The following is a 26,571-nucleotide window of genomic DNA, read 5'->3' as shown; positions in this document are numbered from 1 at the left end:
ACCACAGTTCAGCTGTGCGACCAGCTGCCACAGCTGATGCTGATTTACTTAATGACTCCTCTCAGGGTTAAAATGTAAACAACGCCCTGTCTGCACTTTTTCAATGTTAATATGCCCCAAATTCAATGAAATGTGTGAACAGTTCTGTGCAGCAGGAACACACTTCTACATTAAATCTGTCCATAAAGCCCAAGCAGAGAGAATATTTACATTTCTCAGCTCATCAGCACATAAGAAGAGAGGCATTTCTGATGATGGTGCAAGGCTGAAAAAGTTGTTTTTACAACTTATATTTATTTATTTGAGTCAGTTTCATTTAAAATCACTTTCACTTATTTGGTACTGTTGTGCAAGACGGTTCTGGGGCCGTTCTCTGTGGAGCTTGGATGTTCTATACCTGCACGTGTTCTCCGTGGTTCCTCCCACAGTCCAGAGACATACATGTTTCTAGAGTGATTCTAGAAATATGCTGATGGACTAGCAGCCCATCATAATCCTAGCAAGATATTTACCTCTGGAGTTGTTAGTCAGCGATTACCAGTGTTGGGGAGTAACGGAATACATGTACCGCCGTTACGTATTTAAAATACAAAATATGAGTAACTGTATTCCGTTACAGTTACCGTTTAAAAAGGTGGTATTTAGAATACAGTTACTTTGTTGAAATAAATGGATTACACGGCGGTACTTCCCTGTTTCATATTGTGGCGGGTCAGGACTGTTTGGGTTTTGTTTGACAGCTACGTTCTGTCGTTCCAGGGGGCACGGTTACGGTTGCCATGGTTACAGGGTGACGCTCTCTCTCTCTGCGTGTTTCCTGGGTGAGAGAGGCCTTTTTGTTGTTGTGCTAAGCTAATAGGCAGAATGCTACCGGTATAGCTCTGAAGAATGTAGCATCATAGGCAGTGTAGTCCGTGCTGCAGGGAGAATGGACTGCCATACCCGTTATGTGTCTGTGAGCGAGGGAGGGAGAAAAAGGAAAAGTACGAGCTGTCATCGAGCAAAAACGGGAGCTGGAAGCATGTAAATATAATAATAACCACTGCAGCCAAGAAGAGAGCCTGACGAGCCCAGTTGTAAGTAAGCTATTAAGACTCGACTGTACACCGTGTTCGTGTTTTCCTCCAAAAACAATAAGTTCCGTTGGAGCAGCCTTTCAACGCCTCTCTCTGTCTCTCGCTAGCAAAGTTGACCCAGACAACAAAGTAAAGCTAGTTTTCAGCTACGAGCCCGACACAGAACCCACCGTATTAGTCAGAGGTCCCTTTACTACGGTTCGGAGCCGCGGACCTTCAGTAACAGTAATAAATCACAGCAATAGTACATTCATGTAGTTGTAAACAGCATGATAATATATTAAGTAATCCAAAGTATTCAGAATACATTATTCTCTTTGAGTAACGTAACAGAATACGTTACAGAATACATTTTGGGGCATGTATTCTGTATTCTGTAATGGAATACATTTTAAAAGTAACCTTCCCAACACTGGCGATTACATCGAGCCTATTTTGCTATTTAGAAAAAAAGCTGGCCTTAACCAGACACTAGCTGAAATGTGACTCTAATCATGCTTGTAATTGATTATTTATTTTTATACAATGAATATGTAGCTTGCAAGGAAAAAGAAATGTTATTCATTTGTTTGGCGTTCACAAAAAGCCCATTTTGTCACCTGACTATATACGGTGATATAATGAAGATGAAAGGAATAACGTGATAAATTAACACGTCTGCCACGTCATGTCTTTTCATACATGAGCGAAGCAATTGTGCCACAGGCCTGGCAAAAACCATTACAGTGCACAGGAAGCCAGAGGCGGAGAACACAGCTGTGAGATACTAATGTAAGTTTTCCAAACAGTTTATCAGACAGGTCCAAGGTTGTTGCCTCAATTTTGGGAAAATGAGTGAAACAAACACAGATCGTTTTTTGGTACACGCAAGTGAAACCTTCCTCTAAGTAGGCCTGCAAATTATTCTCTTGATAAACTGATTAATCGGTCAATTATCCTATTAACAAGGGAATCTGTGTATTTTCAAGCTTCAACATGATAAATAGTCACGCAATCTACTTCAAACACACATTTTTGCTTTTCTTTTTAACCTCACTAATAAAACAGGGATTGTCTCCTTGTTAGTTTTTTTCTGTTTCACTTACCCCATCCCTCATCCAGTCCTTGAACCTTGATGATGTATCACTGGGGACCTAAGTAAGCTTCACAGTTGTGCGCATCACCGTTGGGGTTTTAGTCTTTTCCATGTTGCTGATGCTTTGATATCGCTCTCTTGCTCTCTATATAAATATCTCTTCTCATATTTGCAAAAGTTTTAGGCTGGTGTGAAAAAATGCTGTGAACACAGAATGCTTTAAGAAATATAAATGATTATTGGCCCCAAATGTATTCTGCAGTAGGATGACGACCCCAAACAAACAGCCAAATCCATTAAGAACTATCCTTAGCATAGAGAAGAACAAGAAGTACTGGGAGTGATGGTACGGCCCCCACAGAGCCCTGATCTCATCATTGAGTGTGTCTGGGATTACATGAAGAGACAGAAGGATGCGAGGAAGCCTACATCCACAGAAGATCTGTGTTTAGATCTCAAATATGTTTGTAACAATCTACCAAACAAGTTTCTTCAAAAACTGTGTGCAAGTGTACCTAGAAGAATGCAAAGGGTGGTCACACCAAATATAGATTTGATGTAGATTTCTCTTTTGTTCCTTCACTGCATTTTGTCGATTAATGAAAAACTTCCATTTTTGAAAGTATTCTTTGTTTACAGCATTTTTTCTTCAGCTGCCTAAAACTTTAAATATCTATCTAAAAAAAATCTCTCTATATATATATATAATTTTTAACTCTTAGATGTGGTATTAATGTGACAGCACATAACTTCTAACTTTTCTCCCCCAAGAGAACAAATGATATTTACCAATACTAATAAAAAGTTACTGTTATTTACTTATATCATCTACTTTTACATACATTTTTATTCATCATAAATATATTTTTTTAAAATCCATGAAATTGATGACAAACACACAAAATACAGGAAATTAATAATCACAGCTTATATTTTAATAATAAGTGAACAGTGAGTTTATATTCTGTCAAAAAAAAAAAAGGAAAAAAGAAAGATGATGTCTTTATACAGCAATGATACAAGCTAATCACAAATAAAAGTGCAAATGATCAGTGGGAGTGAAGAGAACACTTACAAAATAAAGATTTTCTTCTGCTTTCACACTTTGAAAATTTGGCAGTTACAAAGTTTCATAATGAAGTTACTTTAAACAGCAAAATGATGAAATTTAAGTGTGTCCGGACCCATCAGGACAAGAAACATTGATAGAACTTTAATAGATGAAATCCAACCTTCAATTACATGTTTTCATGAAGTATAACTAAACAATAACAACAATACACTACGTGTCCAGAAAAACCCTGCATCACAAAGATCATTGATGCCAAATGCCCAAAATTTAACACGAAATTATTGGCCGTTAAGTCAGTGTAACAGTGTTTTAGTTTTGTTAATCCTCTGGTTTCTATATGGCCATTTTTGGCCACTTCACTTTTCGGTTTTCAACCATTTTTGTTCTGTTAATGCAAATGGAATGAAACTTTCCAAAGGTGTGTATTTTATTAAAATTTTTTATTTTTCAACATCAGCTCCTTAATAATGTCAATAATATTCACTATACACCAAATTGTTCCCATTTTACTGATTGTGGCCATTTTTGGCCAATTGAAACCCATTATAACCACCTTTTTTGATTCCTTGTTACTGGCAGTACTATATCATGCGATTTAGGTAAAATTGCTTTCATTCTAAACTCAACACATGAAAATTGTAGTTTTTAATGTTTTTCACCATATGAGATCCTTGGCCCATTTTGTGCCAAGCAAGCAATTTCATGTAATATTCTTGGTTTCCACTAGGGGCGTTTGATGGGTTACCACATTCCAATGGACCAATATAATGAAACAATTTTGACATAGGTTTGGTCTTAAGGATCTGATAGTTTGTGTTTGTGCATGACATTGCAGCACAAACATGTATTTGCAAGATAGACTGGAATAAATAATGACGCATCAAACATTACATAGGCTGCAGTGAATTCCTGTGGATGCAGGATATTGAGCTTTGAGGTTCCCAGTCAAACTTAGCTTTGAAGCACATGTGAAAAGCACTTTTACTCTTGTATTTTTCATAAAAAGAGACCATACCCAAAATATTAACTCTAGAAACAAAAACAAAAACAAAAAAAACCCCAATCACAGGACATTTTGCACAGTTCAAACCTGCAGCTGCAGCGCAAACAACAACAAACACTGTTTGTAAACGTGTCCTGGAGTTTATGCAGGTGCAGACGTTGCTACTGCTGTAAGTAAACCTAACAGCTTCCAGACCATTTATTCTGGCAATATGGCAAGAAGGTGGGAGTGTCCCCCCCCCCCCCAGAGGGACAAAGGGACCCCCTGATGATCCTCTAATCGCCTGAGCCAAGGTGTGAAACTGGGTGTGAACTCTGGCTGATTGGGAACCACATCCAGTTCAAAGCGTATAATATCTAAATTTGAATTATATTTTGGTTTTCATGACTAGGACTGGTGCTAATTTAAAAAATCAAGTCAATGAAAGTAGAAAAATGTTTTAATATATATGAATTTTATAGTATTTTGAAAACGTAAACAGGGGTGGCCATTTTTGGCCACGAACAAAATGAGAGGGATTTTTTTTTGTTTTTCTGTCACTGCACAAAAAACCAAAGATACATAAAACTCATTGATACTTTTAATTATTGCTATGCATCTAACCTCCATCATGGTTAGAAAATAAATCAGTTTGCATGTATTATTTAGAAAAAAAATGGGGATTTTATGCTTTTATCCCTTTATCCCTTTATCCCTTTGTAAATCATTAAAAAGTATGTAATTTAACTGGTATTTAAAGGGTTAAAAGTCCTGGATTTGAATTAAATTTTGGTCTTGATGAACAGCACTGATACTAATCTAAAAAATCAAGTCAATGAAAGTAGAAAAATGTTTTAATATATATGAATTTTATAGTATTTTGAAAACGTAAACAGGGGTGGCCATTTTTGGCCACGAACAAAATGAGAGGGATTTTTTTTGTTTTTCTGTCACTGCACAAAAAACCAAAGATACATAAAACTCATTGATACTTTTAATTATTGCTATGCATCTAACCTCCATCATGGTTAGAAAATAAATCAGTTTGCATGTATTATTTAGAAAAAAAATGGGGATTTTATGCTTTTATCCCTTTATCCCTTTATCCCTTTGTAAATCATTAAAATTATGTAATTTAACTGGTATTTAAAGGGTTAAAAGTCTGGATTTGAATTAAATTTTTTGTCTTGATGAACAGCACTGATACTAATCTAAAAAATCAAGTCAATGAAAGTAGAAAAATGTTTTAATATATATGAATTTTATAGTATTTTGAAAACGTAAACATGGGTGGTCATTTTTGGCCACGAACAAAATGAGAGGGATTTTTTTTGTTTTTCTGTCACTGCACAAAAAACCAAAGATACATAAAACTCATTGATACTTTTAATTATTGCTATGCATCTAACCTCCATCATGGTTAGAAAATAAATCAGTTTGCATGTATTATTTAGAAAAAAAATGGGGATTTTATGCTTTTATCCCTTTGTAAATCATTAAAATTATGTAATTTAACTGTGATTTAAAGGGTTAAAAGTCTGGATTTGAATTAAATTTTGGTCTTGATGAACAGCGCTGATACTAATCTAAAAAAATCATGTCAAAAAAAGTGGAAATTTTTCTTAATATATATGAATTTTATAGCATTTTGTAAATGTAAACAGGGGGTGGCCATTTTGGAAGTTTTTATGTTTTTCTGTCACTGCACAAAAAAACAAAGATGTATAAAAGTCATTGATACTTTTAATTATTGTTATACATCTAACCTCCATCATGGTTAGAAAGTAAATCAGATGGCATGTTTTATTTGGAAAAAAATTGGGGTTTTGTGATTTTTTCCATTTATGAGTTCCTAGGATTATGTGATCTAACTGGTATTTAAAGGGTTAAAATTATGAATTTGAATGAAATTTTGATTTTCATGAACAGCACTGGTACTAATCTAAAAAATCATGTAAAAAAAAGTGGGAATTTTTCTTAATATATATGAATTTTATAGTATTTTGTAAACGTAAACAAGGGGTGGCCATTTTTGGCCACAAACAAGCTGAGAGGAAGTTTTTATGTTTTTCTGTCACTGCACAAAAAAACAAAGATGTATAAAAGTCATTGATACTTTTAATTATTGTTATACATCTAACCTCCATCATGGTTAGAAAGTAAATCAGATGGCATGTTTTATTTGGAAAAAAATTGGGGTTTTGTGATTTTTTCCATTTATGAGTTCCTAGGATTATGTGATCTAACTGGTATTTAAAGGGTTAAAATTATGAATTTGAATGAAATTTTGATTTTCATGAACAGCACTGGTACTAATCTAAAAAATCATGTAAAAAAAAGTGGGAATTTTTCTTAATATATATGAATTTTATAGTATTTTGTAAACGTAAACAAGGGGTGGCCATTTTTGGCCACAAACAAGCTGAGAGGAAGTTTTTATGTTTTTCTGTCACTGCACAAAAAAACAAAGATGTATAAAAGTCATTGATACTTTTAATTATTGTTATACATCTAACCTCCATCATGGTTAGAAAGTAAATCAGATGGCATGTTTTATTTGGAAAAAAATTGGGGTTTTGTGATTTTTTCCATTTATGAGTTCCTAGGATTATGTGATCTAACTGGTATTTAAAGGGTTAAAATTATGAATTTGAATGAAATTTTGATTTTCATGAACAGCACTGGTACTAATCTAAAAAATCATGTAAAAAAAAGTGGGAATTTTTCTTAATATATATGAATTTTATAGCATTTTGTAAACGTAAACAAGGGGTGGCCATTTTTGGCCACAAACAAGCTGAGAGGAAGTTTTTATGTTTTTCTGTCACTGCACAAAAAAACAAAGATGTATAAAAGTCATTGATACTTTTAATTATTGTTATACATCTAACCTCCATCATGGTTAGAAAGTAAATCAGATGGCATGTTTTATTTGGAAAAAAATTGGGGTTTTGTGATTTTTTCCATTTATGAGTTCCTAGGATTATGTGATCTAACTGGTATTTAAAGGGTTAAAATTATGAATTTGAATGAAATTTTGATTTTCATGAACAGCACTGGTACTAATCTAAAAAATCATGTAAAAAAAATTGGGAATTTTTCTTAATATATATGAATTTTATAGCATTTTGTAAACGTAAACAAGGGGTGGCCATTTTTGGCCACAAACAAGCTGAGAGGGTAGTGATTTTTATGGAATCCAGAGGGTTAATAAGAGTAAAAATAAATAATAACATGGCACACACCGGTGGGAAAAATTACTAGGCCCGAAAATGTGAAATAATGTGCTCGACACATAGCACCTGAACAGTTTACATAAAATCACCCAAACAAATAAAATAAACATGTTTTGACTTCAGGTTAACTGAAGAGAGTCGAATAAATAGACAAATCTACAGATTGTCACATAAGATCAGCCAAAAAAAAAAAAATGAAATGTCATCTTCAAACATAAAATGATCCTGTACAATCATGATTCTAAATATTTGACAATCAGAAAAGAAGAGAAACCTTTGGACATTTAAAAGCTGAACAGTTCACAGAACATTACAGTGAATTTCCAGCTCCGTGGTTTTACCGTTGGACTGTACTAGAGTGGATTTACACAGTTCACAATTTAAATGATCCCATTTATCTTAGACTCGACATTTGCTCAGCCCCTCAATTCATCCTGTGTCTGAATCAAACCCTCTAAATTGGCTGTCCCTCACACACACAGCATGTGGGTGGGGTCTCTGTGGTCACAGCCAGAGCCCTGTACCTAAGATGACCATATTTGGGGTATCCACCCTGATTGACATCATTCATTTAAATTTGAGGAGCCCCTCCTCCCCCCCAAAAAAAAGACAAAAATAAAAGACAAAAAAAAATTAAAAAACAAACAAAAAGACGTGAAACTTGCTGTTTAGAGAAATCTGAAGCCTGGGGTTTCGGATTACAGGGAGTATTTCTATGTTGCTGATGTTTATTATGAGCATTCATCATCTGAACTGTAGACATATCACAGGGGAAACTGGAAAGCAGAAAAACAGGTTGAGCAGAAAGTGAATTACCCCACTGTGACATACATTCGTGGAAACATGAAATATGAGAGCGAATGTCAGTCAGCACTCCTGGTTTTACAGAACATTAGAAGGAGTGAGATGAAGACGTGTTCTGTAAATTTAAATGAGCCGACCTTCAACTGTTGTTCAGTTCAGCTCTGTTCATAAATAAGTACACGACAGAAAGCCTCATCATTTACCTGTCTGAGTATCACAATCACATTTACATTCACAACAATGTGCAAAAAGTAGCCGTTATACTCAGATTTAATAAGTAATTATAATATTTTTGTGTACCACCCTTTACCCAAGTGAACAGCTTGAAAAAGTTTGTCCAAAGAGAATTAAACTTAAAGTTCTTCAGTCCAAATGACAATTTGGTTTTCCAGTAATTTCATCATTTTAAAAAAAATATTAGTTTACATGTATCATGTTGAATGAATCGAAGACAATTGTATATTAACTAAATGTTCAATATTATCCACATTTACATGGGTACATCTGAAAATGCTGTTTGCACATCAAAGGTTTCCATCCAAGAAAAGCATTATAAACATATACTGTAGCATATGTTTATAGTACTTCAGTATATTAATGGAAGTTATTGAGGAGGAAACAAAACAATTTAATTTAAAAAAACAAAACAAAAACCCAAGTTTGAAATCAGGTCTGCACTTCTGCCTAGAATTCCCTGCTGATATTTTTTAATAAAAGAAATTATTAAACACACTGCAGTATCGTTACTTCAGTGTGGACTGAAGCTAAATCTTTGTTTTCAGATGTACCCATGTTATGAAAAACATCCCTGTGGAGCTGCATCTCCACCTGAGTCTTTAACCCACTCCGTGGATTAAACCTTGTACTCAGATTACCAGTGTGCAGACAATAAATAAAACTGAAGTGCAAAAATCAGTACACTCAGTGCAGTGATGAGCTGTCAGAACAGGACTGGAAGAATATAATTACAGAATATCATCTCTAACAGGTGACTGATGTACAATGTAAGGCTGTAACAGCACAACGCTCCCAGGACTCCAGGAAAACCTATTTTAAAGTGACCTCTGAAAGCAGCACGTCACACAGACGTACAAAAACGCAAAGTGAAACGGCTCACTACAAACTCTGGAGCACAAACTGAAAAAGAAATTAAACGCTACAGCAGTTTGAGGACAGGTAAAACCTACCAACTGCTCCTCGGAAAACTTCATTCACTATTAGTCACTTTAAAAAAAGTGCACAGGACAGCATTTACACTGGAAGACTGTCTGTTTTACTTAGGATTCTAAAGTCAGGCTCAATTAAGGAGAACTGGGTGGGTACCATGTGCCCCGTTTGTTTGATTAGCATCATTAGAGTACACAGAGGCCCAGGCTTAAGCAGGGCACTTAAACAGCTGCCTTTATGAAAATTGTGTTACGCAGTTAACTAATTGCTCCAATTAAACTACAAGATGCATAAAATTATGATCCTAATGCTCCTATGGAAGAGTGCTGCCCAAAGGTGTTTGAAAGAGACAAGCAACCATGATAGAGAAGAGTTGAGATGCTGAGACAAACTAAAGCGCTCTCAGGGCCAGATTATTAAGCACATGTAATTAAAGGGCAGGTAAGGAGGACTACTGTACGTAGTGCAAATGCAGCCTAAAAAAACAAAACAAAAAAAAAAACCAACATTTCTGCAGCTGCAGCGATTCAGTACCAGTGGACACCGTGTGCGTCTTTTAATCAAAACCAGAGGAGACAGGGTGATGCAATTAGAAGAAGAAACAGATTCACAAAATCCAATCAGGTTTTTTTTAGCATTTGAGAGAAAGATGGCACAGCTATGTGGATGAGTGTGACCAACGTGGTGCTGGTTTATGAAATATTAGTCAAATATAACTTAAAGAGCACGGCTGCCTACAACAGTGCTGCTAAAGGATTTTGATAAATTAAGCAAAAAAACTGAATTTGACCAGCACCCAGACACAAAATGAGGGAAAAAAATGGTTATTTTAAATAAAATTTAAACAAGCAGTTAAAAATAAATGTAAATATGACTAGTCTGTTTTACATGGGTGGAGTTCAGAGAATGTGATTTACAAATGTGCACATGTCACCGAGTAATCTACATCAACTACAGTGACTTATTACAAAGACCAAGTGCAAGTTCGGGACTGGACGCAATTTGGCACAGGAACTGAGGTTAAAAGAGGAAAGATAAGGCCTTGTATGTACAGGAACATGCCTCGGGTAAAATACATCCACCTCTGAGTGTGAATGTGTCTGTACATACATTTACACTATGTACTGATTGTTCTCTTGTTTGTGTGGCAGCAAACTCTGCTCACCACTGACTACATCCTAATACTGATTCAGATGGATGTGAACAGAACTGAAAAAATAAACAAAACAAACCTTTTTGTTAAGGATTGGCTGCTGCTTTGAATCAAGTACTTCCTAATAAGAGCTGATGTGCTATTTACTCGTCACAGGCTCAGAGGGTTCAGATTTCTGACTGTAAAACAACAGAACAGAACAAATGAATAACAAAAACCTTTAGATGAACAAAAAAAAGTCAATGTGTTGGGTTACTTTCCACCAAACTCCACAGAGACAGCTCACTGGAAGAGCCATCATCTCTCTGTAACAGTATCAACTCTGTTGCACCGTCATCTCTCTTATTACTGTGACTACCAGTAAGAGTCACTTTGTCACGTGTACCACTCATTCACGCCATTCCTCTGTTCAGCAGTTAAAATGAGATTTTCTGAGCAAATTTCATGCGCCATCTTTCCCCTAAAACAAAGCTTTCTACACATTCTTTTTAAAATCTAACACCCTTTTTCCTCCGTACGTGCATCAGCTGTGTCTAAGAATCCTGAGCAAATAATTAGAAATGTGCACTCTGTCCTCGGAAAGCCCACGTTTAAAAATCCAGTCATGCAATACACACTAATCGGTTTCTCATCAGCTGAGAAAAACAAAACAAAACACATTGTCCTCTAAGCTTTCCCTCTTTTGCTAGAACTACGCATTTAGCTGCCTGAGGAGTGTGAAATGGTGAGCGAAATCATTAACCACAACAGTCTTTAAAACAGAATCAGTAACAATAAATAAAACAAACAAAAAAACAAAAACAAACTTGAAATGAAACTGGTTTTCGTTCAAAGGGAGTGTAAATATAGATTTGCCAAATCGCCTGGTGCCATGCTCATGCCCCACTTATCTCTAACACAGTCCAACCGACCCACACAGTCGCACTACCGGCTCTTGTTAAAACGGGAGCTTCTTCAGCTGCTCAAAGGTGATGAAGAACTGAGAAGTATGTTAAGGAAACACAGACACTGGATTGGCAGATACAAATACTTCAATGCATTTACCTTGCAAAAAAAGTTGGTATTCAAATTGCACCAATGAAAACACTGACAGAGAGCATCATTGCCAGCACTACGATGGTTCATGGGGTAGGCTGAACAAACTCACCAAGTCCATTACTTGATTGCCATACAAGTCAATTTAATTTGTACTGTGCAAAAGTCTTAAGCCTCCTTTAATTTCTTTATATTTTTCTTTCAAGGAGCCAGACTTTCTTTAAAAGTAGCCAGTGGCCAGCCGTTAAAAAAAGAAGAAGAAGAAGAAGAAGTTATTTAGCAACATAAAACAAACAAAAACAAAGCATACTTCACTCATAAATATAAACTGATTAGTGTGTAATTATGTTCTCTAAGAAATTGATGCATTCTCATAAATGCATAAAATGAATCCAATAAAAATACGAGTGGGCACTGGTTTTGAACACAGTGGCTGAGATGGACATCATCTTTTGGTTAATGGAGTAATGGAATGCAAAGGTGGAGGAGAGGAGAACTCATAGGTATTTATGTGACATGGAGGCAGTGAAATTAATTAAGTTGAGGACAAAATGAGCTTTCTATACATTCGAACCTCGAATACAGGAGGAACAATGCGGTTTTCGTCCTGGTCGTGGAACACTGGACCAGCTCTTTATCCTCTCGAGGATACTCGAGGGTGCATGGGAGTTTGCCCAACCAGTCTACATGTGTTTTGTGGACTTGGAGAAGGCATTCGACCGTGTCCCTCGGGGGGGTCCTGTGGAGGGTGCTCTGGCAGTATGGGGTGTCTGGCCCATTGCTACGGGCCATTCAGTCCTTATACGACCGTTGCAAGAGCTTGGTCCGCACAGCCGGCAATAAGTCGGACTCGTTCCTGGTGGGTGATGGGCTCCGCCAGGGGTGCCCTTTGTCACCGATTCTGTTCATAATTTTGTATGGACAGAATTTCTAGGTGTAGCCAAGTGGCGGAGGGCTTTCACTTCAGTGGCCTCAGGATTTCATCTCTGCTTTTCGCAGATGATGTGGTTCTGTTGGCTTCATCAGGTGATGGCATCCAGCTCGCCTTGGAACGGTTTGCAGCCAAGTGTGAAGTGGTGGGAGTGAGAATCAGCACCTCCAAATCTGAGGCCATGGTCCTCAGCCGGAAAAGGGTGGAGTGCCCACTCCGGGTCAGGGTCTCGTCCCTGACCTGGAGGGGTCTTGTTCACGAGTGACGGAAGAAGGGAGCGGGAGATCGACAGACGGATTGGTGCAGCGGTTGCAATGATGCGGACGCTGTACCGGTCTGTTGTGGTGAAGAGAGAGCTGAGTGTAAAAGCAAAGCTCTCAATTTACCGGTCGATCTACGCCCCTCCCCTCACCTATGGTCATGAGCTGTGGGTAGTGACCCAAAGAACGAGATCGCGAACACAAGCAGCGGAAATGGGCTTCCTCCGAACGGTGGCTGGCCTCTCCTTTAGAGATAGGGTGATAAGTTCGGCCATTTGGGAGGGGCTCAGAGTAGAGCCGCTGCTCCTCCACATCGAAAGGAGCCAGTTGAGGTGGTTTGCCTCCTGGGCGAGGTTTTCCAGGCATGTCCCACCGGGAAGAGGCTCCGGGGCAGACCCAGGACACGCTGGAGAGATTATATCTCTCAGCTGGCCTGGGAACGCCTTGGTGTTCCCCCAGATAAGCTGGAGGAGGTGGCTGGGGAGAGGGAGGTCTGGGCTTCTCTGCTTGGGGTGCTGCCCTCGCGACCCGGCCTCGGATAAGCAGAAGAAAATGGATGGATGGAAGTCGCAGGCCTAAAAACTGGAAGTCATGTCCACTGGGATTTATAACTACCCTGGTATACCATAACACCATGATATAGCCCGAGTCTAATAGGGATCGCCAAATGCAAAATTTCAAAGTACTAGCAGTTTTTTTTCCATATTATATATCTAGATTTACTATTTCTGACCCTATTCCAGGTCTTTTATGGAATTAATTCTTTTTCTAAGAGCTAGAAATGATCCAAGTTCAAGTTTTGTTTTCTGTAAAGGATACAATGATGTTCCAAGGTCCCAGTCGTAGCCAGTTAGGCCAAAATCCCTTGTAGAGAGCAAAGAAGCCTTCATTCCTCCACGTCTGCATCAGTCCATCCAATGTTCCTTTGTAAATGGGGTTTCCAGACAAAACTCGCTGGTTCATCATTCGAGTTCTGACCACATCTACAGGATTGGAGGCCAGTGCCCCCGCCAAGCCACATGCAAAACTTGAACTGCAGAAAAAACACAGAATGCAGATTAACTACAGCTGTTGCTACTGCACAGCTAAAGACAGACTTTAAGAATAGTTTAAACTTACATGAAATGTGCTAAAATAGTGTCTCCCATGAGGCCGGAACGAAGGAGGTGCTTCTTTGTTATGTCATAGACAGGAAGTTCCACTCCGACAACAATAGCTGCTCGCTGTGCTGTGGGGATGACACCCTGAAGAAGTGAAGGGTGGAGAAAATGAATCAGACTGTGACACACTTACAGTGCAGCTCAGTGAACAGAATGAAGCAAGATGGGTGCCTATTTTCCTTGAGGGCATAGAAAAGTTGCTTTTAGGCTTTGTGCTAAACTGTGGATAGATTGGACCAGATTAACTAGACCAGACCTTACTGTAACTTTTATGGTCAAAAACACCTTGACCTAGCTATACAGCGAAATGCAGCACTCACTCTCCACAGCCCTCTGGTGCCCTCTGTCTGGTAGATGTTGATGAAGTTGGACATCATGCTGCCTTGGAGCAGGCTGCCCTGTGCCTGCATTCTGATCTAAAACAAACAGAAACACAAAACAGTTGCTAAACTTTTGGCTCATGGATTAGGTTTAAAAAAAAGAAAAAGGATCAACTATAAAGTTACTAGTATTCTGTTTCTGAGCACATGAGTGAGTATTTCTCATCATATCAGTGTCACAACTGCTGTTTAATAAATAATAAAGCAGTGCTTTGATATTGACAGCACACACATTCCAATATCCTATGGCTTACTGCCAACATTAGCAGTCACCTTGAGAACATCTGTAGGGTTGGCCAAAGAGGACGACAGGACTCCAGACACGACACCGCAGAAGACGTTGATGACCATCGTCTCATCTGTCACAAAATGACACAAATTGAGTCAAGACAGAGCCAAAACCAACCGACAAACTAACAATTATTAAGATCATCCTATAATTAACTATGAATTGATGTCTAAAGGGTTATTTCTAGAGATAAGGTAAATTTTATGAACACTTAATTCTTGCTTTGTGTATCAGTTTTGGTACACTATTGCATCTTCTCTGGGTCTAAACATCAGTGTAATTATTTAGAACAGCAACCGAGACAACTCAGTTCAATTATTATTATTTCTTCTTAATGTCTGTAGATTACAGAACAAAGTGTTAATTTTGCAAGGATCCAGTTACTGTATAGTGTATACAGTTTAAAATATAAATACAATTTTTTTTAATGCAAACTAACTTAAAGTGTTGACTTTTTGTGACATTAAAAAAAACATATTGGCATTATTTTAGGGCCTGTTTTGAAACATCTGTTGAGGAAGAAAAGTTCACTTGTTTTTGCACCTTGTACTTTCAACATCTCACATCAACATCTGATCACAATGAGAAAAATCGACATATCAAAGAATCAACCCTTTTAAATATCTTACATCCTTAAAAAATGACAAATCAATAATAATAATAATAATAATAATAATAATAATAATGGATTGGATTTATATAGCGCTTTTCAAGGCACTCAAAGCGCTTTACAATTCCACTATTCATTCACTCTCACATTCACACACTGGTGGAGGCAAGCTACAGTTGTAGCCACAGCTGCCATATCGGCCCCTCTGGCCAACACCAGTAGGCAGTAGGGTAAAGTGTCTTGCCCAAGGACACAACGACCAGGACAGAGAGCCCGGGGATCGAACCGGCGACCTTCCGGTTACAGATGCGCTTCCTAACCCCTGTTGATGTTGTTGTTCACACTTTTTTTTTTTTACATTTCTTATAATGCTGAAAATAATCCTCATGAAAATGTATAAATGGTATTATCGCAGTTCAGCGTTTACAGCTGTTTCTAGACAGATATGAGAGTTTGCTTGCAGTCCAACAGTACTAGCCATTAAAGCATGCGCTAAAAAAAACTAAACCCAAAGTTGCCAAAAATAAATTTAAATTAAAAAAAGGCCTGAAAACAACAACATGTAAGCAGAATGGAGTAGGCAAGCAGACAATGCATAGTCAAGTGACACCTTAATGGCAAGTTGCTAACTAACTTGTAAAATATTTTGCTAGTAGGTGATAACCTACCCAACCTCTGACTATTTTTCTCTTTAAATGCATACTACAGAATATTGTGCATCAACAGTAGCAAATGATACACTGGAATTATTTGAACTCCACAGAAATCATTATTAGCCTCAAAAAGAAACATTAGCTGTTAGCCTGTCTCTTACCTAGAGCCTTTCTGAAATGAAGTTCTCTTTGTTTTGAGTAAAAGCTACAAAATTAGGATAGCTATTTCTGGAAGGTGGAAAGGTTAAAAATATGCTAAAAGGCACCAAGTTGAAATTACAGATTCCTATTCAGAGCTCTTATCAAGCACACAGTACTTCACAGTCAGTTTTAAGAGAAGAGAGAGGGAGAAAATCAAAGGCGTAACCATTGTTTGGCTTATCTAATTTTCTCATATTTTCTATAATCTACATTGTGCATAGTGGCTTAAAAACACTCAGATGGTTGATCTCATTTGTAGTACACCAAAGTGGTGTCTACACTGGATCAAGGAATAGAAATCTGACATTTCAACAACAATGTAATCGCTGTGTTGCTTGTTAAGGACATAAATGTACACATTTCCCTGTGATTTGTGGTCTCAAATAAGGTCAGTGCAAGTACAAGCTGGCACGTGTGCTGACAAATGCTATCTAAATTCAATTTTATTATATTTTATACTGACTTTAAAAATTATTTAGCATCAAACTACAACAACTATCGCCAAGGTGGCTGGGATGGTGCCTCCCCCCCTCCCACTTATGTCTTTGGATGACAGTTAAACTAAATTAGGCAGGTGCATAAATTTGGACACCCCAACAGAAAAATTACATCAATATTTAGTAGATCCTCCTTTTACAAAAATAACACCTCCAAGCACTTCTTATAGCTTCCAATGAGAGTCTGGATTCTGGTTGAAGGTATTTTGGACCTTTTGTCTTTACAAAACATCTCCAGTTCAGTCAGGTTTGATGGTTTCAGAGCATGGACAGCCCGCTTTAAGTCACACCATAGATTTTCAATAATATTCAGGTCTGGGGACGGAGATGGCCATTCCAGAACATTGTACTTGCTCCTCCTGCATTAGTCTCCCATACAGCATCTCCTTGTGCAAAGTGCGCTGAATAGTTGAACGATGGACAGTGACACCATCTGCAGGAAGATGATGTTGTAGGTCTTTGGAGCTGGTGTGTGGATTGACCGTTCTCACCATCCTTTCCCTCTGCTTATCTAAGATTTTCCTTGACCTGTCACTTCCAGCCTTAATTACAATTGTCCATGTGGTCTTCCATTTCTTCACTATGTTCCTCACAGTGAAAACTGACAGCTGAAATCTCCGAGATAGTTTTTTGTATACTTCCCCTAAACCATGATGTTGAACAATCTCTTTGAGAGTTGTTTTAAGGCTCCCATGTAGCCACTCTCAAGAGAAGATGCAAAGAGGAGAAAAACTTGCAATTGGCCACCCTAAATACCCTTTCTCGTGACTGGATTTACCTGTGTATATAGGTCAAGGGTCAATGAGCTTACCAAACAAATTTTATGTTTCAATAATTAGTGCTAAAGGTATTCAAATCAATAAAACAACAAGGGTTCCCAAATGTATGCATCTGCCTAATTTAGTTTAAGTAACTATTGCACACTTTCTGTAAATCCTATAAACTTCATTTCACTTCTCAAATATCATTGTGTTTGTCTGCTATAAGATATATTTAAATGAAATTGCTGATCCAAACAACCAATGACTTATGAAGGAAAAACATGAAAATTATCAGGGGTGCCCAAACTTTTGCATACCACAGTATATAAAAAGAAAGCCAATCTCAGTCTCAAACAACATCACTTTCCTTTTCTGGAAAAAAAACAAATTATGCAATTTTGTGCTGTGCACACTTAATATCAAATATATGTGTGACAAATGGATAAAAGCTTATCAGAGTGTCAGTATCAAAACAGCCTCTTTCATAGTTTCCTGCCTTTTCCATCCCCACTCATCTTTCTGTCCCTTCCTTCCTTCCTGGACGCACTTTGCCTGTTGTTTAGCTTGCAAATTACTGCCGGGATGTTAAGTCACTCACTTCCAGATGGGTCAACACAGGTGTTGTATTGTCGCTCTATTCAGAGGAAATATGTTGGAAAAAAGAAATGTCCAACTTAACCTGGGTAAAATGTTGGGACCTTAGTGTGTTTGCATTTTCCCTTACATTGTTTACTTTATCAAGGCTGATTTAGATTTTTAACAAATAAAGGACATCCGCTCAGCTAAGCTGAATGTATTTTATTCATTTCCAGGGGCAAATTATCATATAACTGCTTTACTTTCAACCATTTCCAACAAACATACAAACATCATTAACCTCTTTTCATCCACTGAATCTCAAACAAGTGACAACACAACACCCAATATTTTGCAATCCAAACAAGGAAGAAAAGATTTGCAAAGGGTTTTTCATGTTTGATGCACAAAACTAGCACTGATTGCAAACAGAAAGAAAAAGAATGAGCATGAAAAAATGAAAAGCAAGAGAAGCACGGTCATGCACAATCAATTTTTGGTTCACCTGCCATGGAGACTTTTATAGTTATGAAACTGCACCAGCCCCAGATTTATCGAAGGCCAAGAGCATTTTAGAAGCCGCATTTTGTGTTAATTATTCCACACTACAATGTTAAATGACTCTGATATTCTGCTGTTTGGTTTGCTGTTCTAGAAATATGACTTGCATAGTAATAAAAAAAATAATAAAAAATACTGGCTAGAAGTCAAATTGAGGTGAATCAGTGCACTGCAGCTTTGGTTATGCTCCATTCCTGTTCAATGTCAGTATATCTTAATGATCAACTCAACACTTGGCAAGAAAGAAGAAATGGCTGTTGTGTCTCAGGGAGCCATTAGAGAAGGACATTTATTGGTATTCACTCTGGACTGTTTAACTGAGCTTCAAAGTTCGCCTTAAAGATCATGGCAGGCTTGTAAAGCGCTCGCTTTGCGTAGCAGAGTTTTTACCATTTAAAAAATAAATAAATAAACAGCAATATTAATCTTTTCCCCTTTCTCCTGTCTAATTCCACCATGCTTCTAGTGCTAATGCCACAAACCTCTGTTACATCCATGCCCGCACCACTAAATTAGTTATTATCAGACAGTGAATACTAGCGAAGAAGACGACAACGAAGAAGAAGAATCGTCAATAATAATGATGCCGTTGCTGGGGAAAAATGATCAAACATCTTAATGAGTGTAGTTGTAACACATTATCCTTGCCTTACTTGGTTCCCTGTTGCTGTGCATATGCAGAGCTGCCTACATTTTAACTGTGCTGATAAAATCCAGCACAGAACCTGCGTGAGCAGAAAATAAGCAAAAGGAGTCTGTTTAAAAACAGTTTTTTCTGGAGCATCTCTTTTTCAACCTCATCTATGTTTGGCCTTTACCTTTGTGACAGATCCCTTTCCTCTCCTGTACTATATAAGCCAATAACATAGTATGTTTAAACCATTTGGAGTTCATTTTGTAAGCTTACTGATCCTCAAGATGCAATGCAATATTACTTCAAGTATTCCAACGGTGATTTGATTCCAGTTGGAAACACAAATCCCCTTTGGAGGGGTGTCAGAAAGGGCATCAGGCTCAAAACTCTGCCAGATCAAACCATGAGCTACTTGTTATGGTGAATCCTTGTAGAAAAGGAGCAGCCGAAATATCCATTTAGTCATCATTACTGGGTATGCTGAATGGAAGATGGCCCTTTAAAAAACAAAACAAACAAAAACAACAACAACAAAAAAGAAAACCCTTTACAGCAGGGGTGGGTAACATAAGAAGGGGGAACTGTTGTGGAGGGCTGCACCATAAACAGAACCCAGTTTAGCTTTTTAGCCTCCACAACAGTCCCAGATTTAGACTTTTTGTTTTTATTTCACTTTATTTTCAGTTAGTTTACTTGTCTGTGTTCAGTTTTTAATCATTTGAAAATGTTTAGTTTTAGTTTTCTATTGTTTCAGTGGTAGTTTTAGACTTTCTCATTAGTACAGTTTGGAGGTTGTTTAGATATTTGGAGAAATTTAGAAAAAGAAAAATCACAACAGACGTCACAATGCAAATGCACCTCTGTGTAAAGCAGGGGTGGGCAACTCCAGGCCTCGAGGGCCGGTGTCCTGCAGGTTTTAGATATCACCCAGGGTCAAAACACCTGAATCACATGATTAGTTCTTACCAGGCCTCTGGAGAACTACAAGACATGTTGAGGAGTCAATTTAGCCATTTGAATCAGCTGTGTTGGATCAAGGACACATCTAAAACCTGCAGGACACCGGCCCTCAAGGCCTGGAGTTGCCCACCCCTGGTGTAAAGAGATGACCAAAGTGCCACATAACTGCTTGGGTTTTCTTTTTTAATTCCCCTCCCAAAAAGCCACAGTTCTATTTATTGCACAGCCCAGTGTCTTTATATTAACACATTAACTAAAATGCTTTACATAGTTTTTCCATTTCTTATGTTAAAGGGGTCAAAGATATGACTCTGAATAGCAGCATCAGTTAACCAGCTAAAATGCAAATGTAAGAAAATGACTCTCTGTCCGTTCTGTTTTTATTATGGAAGATCCAAGATAGCTTAAAAAGCATTTGCTTACTGTAATCTCTGGTTTTGGCTGAGCCCAAACTAAAATCTTACAAATCAAATGCATGTTAAAGGACATTGCATCAGTTTCCTGTGAGGACAGAATAATTGTTATTCTAAATTTCATGCCACCTACATGGTTGGCCAGTTGTCTGGTTTAGCTGATTAGAGTAAATGTGAGAATACTATCAAGTTTTCAGCTGGGTTCTGTGTAACTAACTAATGAAACCCTGTGAATTAAAGACAGTGTAAAATTAGCCTTTTAAGGAGAACTTAGTAAAAGGACACAAAAAAAGATATTAGAGTTAGAAATAGTGATACCAACCTTCTGGCTGACTGACAAATAGCCTCTTCAGAGAATTGTAGGTTCCTATCTTGATTGTCCCGTAAGAAGCCTGTCTCAAAAGAGCCGGGGAAATTCTGTGAGGAGAAGATTAAAAAAACAAAGTTTGATTCAAGTCAGTTCCTAAAGCGAGTATATATCAAGAACGTACTTGCGTGGCTATGAATGCAAGTCAATACCATTTTGACCTTATTAAGGATTGTGAAATTCAAGCCATTGTCTGTTACACAGAAAGTGGATTTTAGAAAGTGCTCTGAAAACACCTGAATGCTCTAAAAACAAAGAGAAGCTTGTTTTTAATCTTTTTCAGAATGGATTGCATTACTTTCCCCACGGGGCTTTCAGCTGAATTCAGCTCAGCCGCCCACAAAGTGTAGCAGCTCTGTGTTCAGTCTTTATTACTGCATATCGTAGAGCACATCAAGGCTCCAGACTAATGTTCAATTTTTTTCCCTCCCCACATCAGTAAATGTAAAAGAGTATTCACAGTGTCTTATCATGTTCAAATAATCAGCCTTTACTTGTCATGAAGTTGTTGCTGTGGCACATTCTAAACTATTTGTTCTGATGATTGCAAACGGTTAAGAAAAACCACATGGTGAACACCCATCCAGCTTTTCTCCTTCAGAAGGTGAGTACCAAAGGGCTGAAGATGAGTGTGGCTGATAAATGAGAAGCGAATGATTCCCACACTTTTTGCTTTTCTCAGACTGCAACATCCTCAACTTGTGTCTTATTCCACCCACGAGAAATGTGAGCAGAGGAGTGGAGGCAATATGAATTTAACAGAATGACAACATATTTGCCTCTGTGCCTCAGTTAAAGAGGGCATGTGGTGCAGCTTCATCATAAATTGGTTTGTTACTGCCCACCTAGTGATGTATGCTACGATCTCAGATGTCACAGCGCTCATGACATGGTACCATTTAGGACTTAGTTAAATTGAGAAGGGTGCAACAAGACCAAATGTGAAATCGTACACACAAGAGCAAAAAGTCTGATTAGCAGCTTCCCTTGTATGCCTGTTCTCTATGCTCTCCACATGAATTTTAAGAATTTAAACATTTTTCAGTATGGTGGAAAAAGACCGATTTCCTGGTCACTGGCAGGAGGATAGAGGACAGAAGAGACAAGGAGGCATAATTTAGAGAACTCAGAGGACTTTAGGCTTTTCTTGGGCAGCCAACCAAAGTATATTATTAATTTTCCCACCTTGTGGTTTCCCTAACAGCTCGCCAGCTAGCTACTCTGGCAATCCAGGATATTACTGACCTTCCACCAGCTCCAATCCAAGGTAGTGGAGTTGGAGTTCATCCACAGGGTGAGAGACAGCTGATTGCATTGTTCAGGTATTTCTGGCCACAAAGTACCTCACAAATATTTCCACTGGAGAATTTATTAACTGTGTTATTCAATAACTCATTTAAGAAAATGTGTGCAAAGAAAGGAGTCACAAATGTGAACACAGGGTTGCTTAATTATGTGTTTTTTGGTCAATTAATTTTTAATTATTGGCTTATTATTGGCTTAATTAAAATTATTTAATTTTAATTGATTTAATTTTAATTAATTTCTATTTTTTTTCATCACGATCACTCAAAGGGAAGGGATTTATTAAATAAGAAAAGAGTTGTTTAACTAGATTTCCTATGAACCCAGACCTCGTGCATGTGTGCAAATGGCAAATAAAATATTTTATCTTCATCTTTCTTTAACTTTTATTATACCTTACCTAACAAAAGCTAAATAAACTAAACCAAACACACTGCAGCATGGCAGGGATTTTTATTAAGGGGTAAAAATCAAGGGAAGGGATGTGTTGAAGGCCAAAAGAGAAAATTATTTCAAAGTAGAAGCAGCACAAATATTGTTTAGGCTGAAATTCAAATTCATTTATTGCATAGCTCTGTGTACAGACCCCTTGCAGCTCATATAGTTATATTTTTTTGCATATCATATATTTTTACTGTATTTCTCATATGCTGTCTTTATACATTTATTATCCCTTTAAATGATCACTTATTCTATTTCTCTATTTTATATGAGCATTTTTTGCATCTGTTGTGGACAGCAAAGGAAAAATTTAGTTGTACAGGGAAACATGTTGGGAAATATTTTGTTATATGCAGATATTTTGTGCATATGACAATAACACTTTGAAACTTCAACGTGAGAAACACTGACAGTGGTGAGTTTATTTTTAACCAGTGGAGTGCATTCATATTTACTGAAGTTCATATCCCGACCAACCCAAGCTGCTGACCACTCTAACCATACGTGACCCGACTCCCTTCTACCCCCCTTACACAAAATATCATGAAGCTAAAATAGAATACTAAACTGCTTTAACAGAGCAGCCAGCAGCAGCCTGCGTCACCCATATATGATATCAGAAGTGAGTAGCAAGTAAGACTATTTATTTGACTGCACAAGGAGAGAAAAGAAAATGAGATCTCCCTGTCTTCTAGGAACAATAATTTACCTGGGAGTGTATGCACACGCCCTGGAAATAAGAGCTGGTAGGACTGAAATTCTAAGGAAATCTTTATTCAAATAACCCCCGCTTAAACTTACAGCGGAGTCTTATTTCAAAGTGTATTAGCTCTCAGTAAAGCTCAAATGAAAAACACTGGCGAGGGGGGCAGTCGCTTCTCTGCAGCACAAGCAATGTAGACAGATAGATAGCAGAATTATTTATAACATTAGAGAAAATATTAAATACAAATGACTTCCCTACATATAAGAAATGATGGAGCCAATCAATGCTTTTGGCATTCCACCAAAGGGATATAAACCAGATTTTTTTAACATTGTTGCTACAGAGTTAAATTTATTAAGACTTTTCTGTACATCAAATGGCCCAAAAAATACAGGAAATGCTAAGACATCCGTTAGGTAAAGCAACACAGGCTCTTTGCCAACACTGCTTATGTGCACAGTCAGCCTACAAAGGCTCAGCTGAGTCAGAAAACAAAAACGTATTAAGCAAAGACAGGAATTTTTAATCTTGATCAAGCAATAGCATTCATGTAAACTAGAGAGATGCATCACGGAAAACCTTTCTACAGTGAAACTATGACATGCAGATCAAATGAGTGGCCTAAAAGATAATATTCCATACCCAGAGTAGAGCGCCCGGATGCCCTCCTCCTTCCCGATCCTGAACAGGGCATGGAACATGCCTCTGTAGCGCACCTCTGTGTACTGAGACTGACCTTGGACCTGTAGTCTGGTCTTAGTAAGGTCAATGGGAAATGTGCCTGAGAAGGAAAAATAATGGTAAATAGGGATTAAAAACACATTTTATGTGGTTTATTATTTTATTTTATTTATTTTATTATTTTAAAAAGACTCAGAATACAGAAACAAATGTATATTATGTAGCTCTATGTTCATATCATACACAGTAAACATCAAACATGTTAAAAGAGAAATCCTCTACTGAAGTCAATAGATGAGTTCTACAAGAGGAAAGATAGTGGTAGAAGCATAACTTCCAGAAAAAGTTTATTTTTGGCGTTTAAAAAAAACAACAAACAAACAAAAAAAGATTAGTCTGAAATGAACGCCTCAAAATTACAAATTGATTATGACAAAACTATTATTAACAGTTACTTTAATCAGCACTCAAACCACAGATTATTCAACAGAATTACACATTTACTTATTGTTTATATTAAAAAGAGAAGCATGTATTTTATAGTTGCAGAACTTCTCATTCAGTTGCAAAAAAATAAACAAACAGGTCCATGTAAAATGGACTAACCCTGCCAGAACTGAGCAGAGAGTAAATCTGAACTTGTATGGAGACACTTAAGCGAAAGAATAGTGTTGTTAAAATTTAAGTTTGAATGCCTCCATGGCTTTTGCTACTGGCTACTTGCTCTTAGAATGTCTTTGTGTTATTAGTTTTACAGCCTAATTCTAAGCAACATGTATTTAAACACTGAAAATGTATTTTTCTTCATTCTTTAAGACTCTAAATAGAGCAACAGATGAAATGTTTTAATTTTGCCTCATAATCTCTAGGGAAAAAAAAAAAATAGAATAGCCCTTTATTGTCACTGTACATGTACAATGAAATTGGAGATGCTCCACACCAACTGTACCGGAACAAAATATACAAATAGTAGACAATAGGATTAAATAGCAAAGAGTAGCTGATGAAGAGTGATTTAAACGGGTTTTTGCATGGAGCAAAAAATCTAAATATGATTTTGAATGTGATGATTGTGTGAGAGACACAAACTGAGGCTAAACACCAGACTTTTGTCAGCACTCAACAATCTGGACTGAACTTTGTGAATGCCACACACCTGCAATTGCAGAATGGGGAACACAATTATCACCAAATGGCTTTGACATTTTCTCTGCTACATGCACCATTTCCCTTTTTGGAGCCAGTGTTATCTGTAGTGATGCATTTTCCTACAATACTGGCGGTTAACCATTTGCATACAACGCGCTCTACTCGTGTTACATTAAAGCATATACCCCCGACTCCCAAAAAAAAAATACAAAAAAACCCAAAAATACACCTGATGGTCAATGTGTGGATATTGCGGCGCACCACGTACCGAATTCTGCGACAATCGAGGCCATCCCTCCGTAGATAAACGGCTTCCAGTTCAAGTTGGCCATCTCCGTGGCGGCGGCAGCTGCTTCCACCTGCTGCAGCCCCGCTAAAAATAGAAGAAGACCACCCAGACAGAGGTCAACGCAGTGCTGCCACCTCAGACAATACAACATGTCGACAAACATTGAAGTAAAAGAGGATGCTACAGATCAACGAAGTGCCTCAGCATCAGCATCCCAGCATACTGCGCCGGAAAGAGACGCCCCGCAGTATCGAACACGGTGAGGAGAGCCGTCATATTTGTTGTGACCCTACTATTGGCTCATAATAAAGTCAATAACATTTTCGGCGTCTTGATTGGCTGGGGTGCAAGAGGCGGGCACGGAATGCGTTACCGATAGCAACAGTGCCAAGAGAAATAAATGAAGTTATTTATTTTTATTACTCGTCATAGAATGACAAAGAAGCTATTTTATTAATGAAATCTAAATCATATGATGATATAATACAGTTTTAATCATTTTATAAAATGGTCTTTTCTTTTTTTACAGAGATGATCGCCCACCTGCTTCCAGCGTTCCGCCTCGAAACAGATGGCTGCTGCTAGGCTAAATGCTACTTCTAAAAAATTACTAGCCGGTCTGTTAGCAAATTTACCAACTGGCAACCAGTTACTGTCAAACTGAACGTACCTGTGCTGTAGATAAAGTCCGCGACCTTCTATGCAGCTTGGTTTCCCATGTGTCAGAGAATAACTATGCATTGACTTTAATAAAATGCCGGCGGAAAACTTCTCACCTTCGTTAGCTTCCCATTTACGCTAGCGCCAAGTGTGGCAGAATTTGTAAAAACAGGATTTCCGTTAACACTTTCAAAATAAAACGCCTTTTGTCTAACTAAAGTAATCAAGCAATGTAATTTATGTCGTTACGGTTAAAGCAGTGTTTACACAAATAAAACATAAATAAACAAAGTAATGCTAAATGTAATTTCAGGTGGCTAAAAATGAAAACAGTGATCTTAAAATAAAGTTTGATGGAATAAACAATTTTAAACTAGTGATTTAGCTAGGCTACTGATGGTTTACTTATTTCTAAATGTTTATTGGGTGCTCATCTATACAAATATATAATTAACCACCACAGCTGATAGATCTTCAGGGAAGCTGA

At 37.6% G+C, this 26,571-nt stretch overlaps 1 protein-coding gene across 2 annotated transcripts; it reads right to left on the bottom strand.

The window, feature by feature from the left end:
• Positions 1–7,411: 7,411 nt before the first annotated feature.
• Positions 7,412–26,249, bottom strand: slc25a14 (solute carrier family 25 member 14). 2 transcript variants are annotated; one of them, XM_085175158.1, is made up of 9 exons: positions 26,095–26,249; positions 25,404–25,508; positions 23,948–24,086; positions 20,809–20,903; positions 14,605–14,690; positions 14,272–14,367; positions 13,911–14,035; positions 13,611–13,824; positions 7,412–11,544 (listed from the first exon to the last, which is right to left on the bottom strand). In XM_085175158.1, the coding sequence occupies exons 2-9, from the start codon at positions 25,465–25,467 to the stop codon at positions 11,503–11,505; spliced, it is 861 nt and encodes a 286-aa protein (XP_085031284.1). In that variant the 5' UTR covers positions 25,468–25,508; positions 26,095–26,249; the 3' UTR covers positions 7,412–11,502. The 2 variants fall into 2 exon arrangements, with proteins under 2 accessions (XP_085031284.1, XP_085031283.1); XM_085175157.1 differs by lacking the exon at positions 26,095–26,249 and having other exon boundaries at positions 25,404–25,587.
• Positions 26,250–26,571: the final 322 nt, after the last annotated feature.

The sequence above is a fragment of the Neolamprologus multifasciatus genome, chromosome 10, assembly GCF_963576455.1.
Source record: "Neolamprologus multifasciatus chromosome 10, fNeoMul1.2, whole genome shotgun sequence".
In the NCBI taxonomy this organism is placed as follows: Eukaryota; Metazoa; Chordata; class Actinopteri; order Cichliformes; family Cichlidae; genus Neolamprologus; species Neolamprologus multifasciatus.
Note: the sequence above shows the minus strand (reverse complement) of the source record. Positions and strands in the feature narration are given on the sequence as shown.